Source organism: Sorghum bicolor, chromosome 2 (assembly GCF_000003195.3).
Source record: "Sorghum bicolor cultivar BTx623 chromosome 2, Sorghum_bicolor_NCBIv3, whole genome shotgun sequence".
Classification (NCBI taxonomy): Eukaryota; Viridiplantae; Streptophyta; class Magnoliopsida; order Poales; family Poaceae; genus Sorghum; species Sorghum bicolor.
Genome location: NC_012871.2, coordinates 70,217,002 through 70,222,686, shown reverse-complemented (window position 1 = coordinate 70,222,686; position 5,685 = coordinate 70,217,002). Strand labels below are relative to the sequence as shown.

General features: G+C 48.3%; 1 protein-coding gene across 2 annotated transcripts; it reads left to right on the top strand.

The window, feature by feature from the left end:
* LOC8084109 (probable mixed-linked glucan synthase 8) lies at positions 428-5,685 on the top strand. 2 transcript variants are annotated; one of them, XM_002462950.2, is made up of 3 exons: positions 428-1,023; positions 2,810-3,545; positions 3,684-5,685. In XM_002462950.2, the coding sequence occupies exons 1-3, from the start codon at positions 623-625 to the stop codon at positions 5,325-5,327; spliced, it is 2,781 nt and encodes a 926-aa protein (XP_002462995.2). In that variant the 5' UTR covers positions 428-622; the 3' UTR covers positions 5,328-5,685. The 2 variants fall into 2 exon arrangements, with proteins under 2 accessions (XP_002462995.2, XP_021310120.1); XM_021454445.1 differs by lacking the exon at positions 428-1,023 and adding an exon at positions 1,788-2,196.

Below are 5,685 nucleotides of genomic sequence, written 5' to 3'. Positions count from 1 at the left end.
AACCACCTATCCAGATCTTGTAACGAAAAAAAAAACTTTAGAAGTCAAATCTACATCTAACTATGATCGGAGGGGTATTAAATATTTTATCTGGCTTGTAGTAGCCGTTATATTCATTCTCTCGTTGGGCGGGATGGCACGCATGGCAGGATAATCTCTCCATCCTGGCATGTGTTACAGATGCTGCCATCGCTGCAAATAATCTACTATACTTAATACTGGAGTATAATATAAGCTGGTCCACCCTGTAGAGCACTGTAGCTTCGTACCCCGTGATGCAGATGGGTCGCGTCGTCGTCTCGTCGACGAGGCCAGCCGACAGTCCGCGGGACCTTCTTCTTCGACACCTTCTAACCGACGATCGATTGATCGGATCAGATTAATGTGCCTGATTTTATATATATTTACGTGTACCTGTAGTGCTGTCTATACCTCCTTGTTGGGCAACTGACGAGCGCATATATCTCTGCACACTCCTCTGTACACTACATACTCTGCTCAGTTCTCAGTGCTGCATGCACCGAGCGAGCTGAGCTAGCAGGCGCCTCACTTAGCTGCTAGCTTAATTAAGCCCCCAGCTAATCCAGTCTACTGATACTGATCATCGTTCATCGATCGAGGCATGGCTCCGCCTCAGGCGCCGGCGAACGGCGCCGTTGTCCATGGCGGCAGCAACGGTGGTGTCGTCGTTCCCGGCGGCGGCGGCACGGCGGCGCCGTCGTCGGAGAACGGTGCCGGTGGCGGCCATCACGGAGGAGGCAGCATCGACGGCGGCGTTGTCGGGGGCACGACGACTGTGCCGTCGTCGGTGGCAGCGGCGGCGAACGGCAACGGGAAGCAGCTCGGCACGAGGAAGAGGAAGAAGAAGCCAGCACCAGCCGTCGTCAGCCCGATGGATAAGTACTGGACGCCCATCGACGACAAGGAGGCGGCGGAGGCCGTCGAGGACGGCGGCGAGGACGGGCGGCGCCCGCTCCTGTTCCGGACGTACAGGGTCAAGGGAATCCTCTTGCACCCCTACAGGTGAGCAAGTACATCCGGCCACCGGCCTGAAGCCTCATCACTCATATATGGCCTTCTTTAGTTCACCTAGACATCCAAAAAGTTTTTAAGATTGTCTGTCACATCGAATTTTACGGCACATGCATGAAGCATTAAATATAGACGAAAATAAAAACTAATCACACAGTTTGACTGTAAATCGTGAGACGAATCTTTTGACCCTAGTTAGTTTATGATTAGACAATATTTACCACAAACAAACGAAAGTGCTACAGTAGCGAAATCTAAAAAATTTTCGCATCTAAACAAGCCATATAGTCATAGAGTACACGCGTACATGCTGAATCACTGTTTCTACTTTTGGCCATGGCTCGTGAATCGTGATTACCATTTTGGGAGTGTCAACGGTCAGTTACGTACGCTGTATGCACGCATATTTACCTCAGCTTAGTTGCCTAGTAAATTTATATTATTATTACTAAAGTAAAAATAGGATAGTAGGATTGCACTCTTTTTAAAGGGCTACATGCGTACTAAGCTACCGGTAGGGATCTCCCTTCGTTGCCGAAAAGAAATTACATGACTGAGGCTTTTAGAAGGAGGGACTCAGTTTTTTAAGATAATAGAGGGTGGCAACACTACACAATTTCTCTTAGGAGAGATCAGTCAGCGGTTCTTTGGTTTTCGGATAAAAAAAGTGGTTCTTTGTTTTTTTAGGGTGCAAGTGGTTCTTTAGTAATGAACTAATTTCTATATAATAAATGGTGCACCGAACTTTTAGTTGGGTGGGTGTAAAATGAGCTTTGCATTTAGCTATTGCTTTCCCAACATGGGCCTAAAAAGGCCCAGTGTGCTGCAATGCGAAAATGGACGCCTTGCCCACGGGTCCACGCCAATCGCCCCTTCCCTCGTCCCATCCCAGTCCCAGCCCAACAGGCCAACACTCCCAACAGGCTAAAAACACGGCGATGACCGACGGCGACGAGAGAGCGACCCTACCATCACCGATGACGGGGCGGCGCTGCCGTGCGGCCGTGCCTCAGGCGCTTGCCCCGCGGTCCCGTATCCCAGCTTCCGCTGCACATCCCAGGCGCTCTTCAGGCCGACCCGCCTCCGCTGCTCGCAGCGCCGCTTCTCACGGGTCGCCGGGGAGCGCTGGGGCTGGCGTTCCGTCTTCGTCGCGCGTCTCGCTAGGTTTGTCGCGCTGGCACTTCTCTCATTTCTGGATCTGCGGACTGCGGTGCGATGAGTTGTGTCTGAGAGTTGAGATGCCCCCATGCGCATTGTGCAGTCCGAGTCTGCTAAATGCCTGACTGAAGATTTCAGCCCTGCTTGGGCGCTTGGCAGGGGTCAGCTTTGCTAGTAAAGCTTTTTTTTTTAGAACAATTTCAGGAGTAACTTTTTAGGAGCTGTTTGAAAATTTTGTTTGACAAAATAGCTTCACCAACAACTTCATGCATGGATAAGAGAGTGAAATGAGTGCGATAGCTGTGATAAGCTAAGTCATTTTTTGTGAGAGGAGAAAATAAACAGCTTCATGAAGCTATTTTGGAAATGAGCGTTTGGTAAACAGTTCAAATTCAGTTCTGCAGTTTTGTTTTGCAAGTCCTTACTGACAACTTGTAACGAGTTTTAAAATATATACAGAACTGTTTTATTTACGTGTAGTGTCATTACACACTAATCATAGTATTCCAGTCTACTCATTCCTATTTCAATGCTGGGACTTATAGCAGTTTTCCCTGACTACTTTTTTTTTTGTGACTGACTACATCATCTAACTTTGTTTCGGGTTTATCTGCAACAGGTTGTTGACCTTGCTGAGATTGATTGCTATCATCCTATTCTTCATATGGCGTATCAGGCACCCGTATGCTGATGGCATGTGGCTCTGGTGGATATCCATCGTTGGAGATTTCTGGTTTGGTGTCACTTGGTTGCTAAACCAAGTTGCAAAACTCAACCCTATCAAGCGTGTCCCAGACCTTACCCTCTTGAGCCAACAATTCGATCTCCCTGATGGCAACTCTAATCTCCCCAGGCTTGATGTTTTTATCAACACCGTTGATCCCATAAATGAGCCTATGATATACACTATGAATTCTATCCTATCCATTCTTGCTGTAGATTACCCAATTGATAGGACTGCTACCTACCTCTCGGATGATGGAGGGTCCATAATCCATTATGAGGGCTTGCTTGAGACTGCAAATTTCGCAAAACTTTGGGTTCCATTTTGCCGAAAACATAGCATTGAGCCGAGAGCTCCTGAGAGCTATTTTTCTGTGAAGTCACGCCCGTACACAGGAAATGTACCAGATGAGTTTGCTGATGATCATAGGTGCATGTCTAAGGAGTATGATGAGTTCAAGGTGCGTTTGGATGCACTTTTTACTAAAATCCCTGAGCGCTCAGATGCATACAATGCAGAGGCCAAAGAAGGTGTGAAGGCAACCTGGATGGCAGATGGAACACAATGGCCAGGAACATGGTTTGACCCTGCTGAAAACCACAAGAAAGGGCAACATGCTGGAATTGTTAAGGTATGCTTTTGCTAGCCCTTTTTCTTCGTGTGGATAAAACTTAGTCTCTAATAGTCGTGACTTATAATTAGCATAGTCTTGCATGAGTGACTTGAGAAAGTGTATTAATCTATTGCCCCTAACATGGCTGCTCAACAGGTTATGTTGAATCACCCAGGCGATGAACCCCGGTTTGGTGGACCAGCAAGTGCTGAAACCCCTCTGGACTTCAGTGCTGTTGATGTGAGGCTCCCAATGCTTGTCTATATCTCCCGTGAGAAGAATCCAAGCTATGATCATCAAAAGAAAGCAGGCGCCATGAACGTGCAGCTGCGGGTCTCTGCACTTCTGACTAATGCTCCCTTCATCATCAATTTTGATGGTGACCACTACGTCAACAACTCCCAAGCCTTCCGAGCTGCAATGTGCTTCATGCTGGATCGGCGTGATGGCGACAACACTGCTTTTGTTCAGTTCCCACAACGCTTTGATGATGTCGACCCAACAGACAGGTACTGCAATCACAACCGTGTCTTCTTTGATGCCACCTTGCTTGGTCTAAATGGCATCCAGGGACCCTCCTATGTTGGCACCGGTTGCATGTTCCGTCGGATTGCTGTCTATGGTATTGATCCACCTCGTTGGAGAACTGATGCCTTCAAGCTTGTGGACAACCCCAACAAGTATGGCAACTCAATGCCCTTCATCAACTCCATACCATCAGCTGCGAACCAAGAATGGTCCATGACATCACCACCGGCGCATGAGGAGTCTGTCATGGAAGAGCTGAATAATGTCATGAAGTGTGCATATGAGGATGGTACTGAGTTTGGAAAGGAAATAGGCTGGGTGTACAACATTGCTACGGAGGATGTGGTGACCGGCTTCCGAGTACACCGGACAGGGTGGCGATCCATGTATTGCCGCATAGAACCAGATGCTTTCCGTGGCACTGCACCAATCAACCTCACTGAGCGCCTGTACCAGATTCTGCGCTGGTCAGGCGGTTCCCTTGAAATGTTCTTCTCACACTGCCCACTCCTTGCTGGTCGTCGGTTAAACTTCATGCAACGGATTGCCTACACCAACATGACAGCCTACCCAATCTCATCAGTCTTCCTTGTTTTCTATCTCCTCTTCCCTGTCATATGGATCTTCCGTGGCGAGTTCTACATACAGAAGCCATTCCCCACATATGTGTTGTATCTCGTCATCGTCATAGTAATGACAGAACTGATTGGCATGGTCGAGATCAAGTGGGCTGGCCTCACGTTGTTGGACTGGATCCGCAACGAGCAGTTCTACATCATCGGGGCAACAGCCGTTTACCCATTAGCAACGCTGCACATTGTGCTGAAGCTAGTCCTTCGTGGGAATGGTGTTTCGTTCAAGCTGACAGCAAAGCAGGCTACAAGCACCGTGAACGAGAAGTATGCTGAGATGTACGTAGTGCAGTGGGCGCCACTGCTGATCCCCACAATAGTGGTGATCGCCGTGAACGTCGGAGCGATTGGGGCGGCAATTGGCAAGGCGATTGTTGGGGGATGGTCGCTCCTGCAGATGGCCGATGCGTCCCTCGGACTGGTGTTCAACGCATGGATCCTGGTGCTGATCTACCCGTTTGCGCTCGGGATCATAGGGCGGTGGAGTAAGAGGCCCTATATCCTGTTCATCTTGTTCATGATTGGCTTTGTTGTAGTAGCGGCAGTGGTTGTTGCCATCCATGCAGCGCGCACTGGTTCTTTTAGGTTCCATTTCAGACATTCAGGCGGTGCTAGTTTCCCTACAAGCTGGGGTTTTTAGCTTGTGTTCATCAACGGTTCGTGGCATCGGTTGCAGTTTGTTCCCTTAGCTGAGAGTTTCTTCTTTGTGGAGTTTCTACATGATGTAAATCGTGCATTGATTGTACAAGTTTGTTCAGTGAATGGAAAGTAGCCATTTGTATGGGAAAGGAACAAAAAATGGTGGTAAAGTGAAAGATTTTCTGCCTTGATTTTGACATGTACTGGTGAGTGCAGCGTGCTCTGATTTCTTGGACCGGGAACTTGGATTTGGGGTAAGAAACTGTCTGAATGTGAGTGGTTGTAGTTGTTGAGTATGACAGCCCTCGGTTACATCATAATTTGGAAAAATAAATCTACTCGCATGTGTTTTCTGCTCC

Excerpts from the sequence above, each read along its gene's own strand:
- LOC8084109 (XM_002462950.2), top strand. The coding sequence starts at position 623 with ATGGCTCCGCCTCAGGCGCCGGCGAACGGCGCCGTTGTCCATGGCGGC. Across the intron at positions 1,024-2,809 it reads ATCCTCTTGCACCCCTACAG|GTTGTTGACCTTGCTGAGAT; the intron begins GTGAGCAAGTAC and ends TATCTGCAACAG. Across the intron at positions 3,546-3,683 it reads AACATGCTGGAATTGTTAAG|GTTATGTTGAATCACCCAGG; the intron begins GTATGCTTTTGC and ends GCTGCTCAACAG.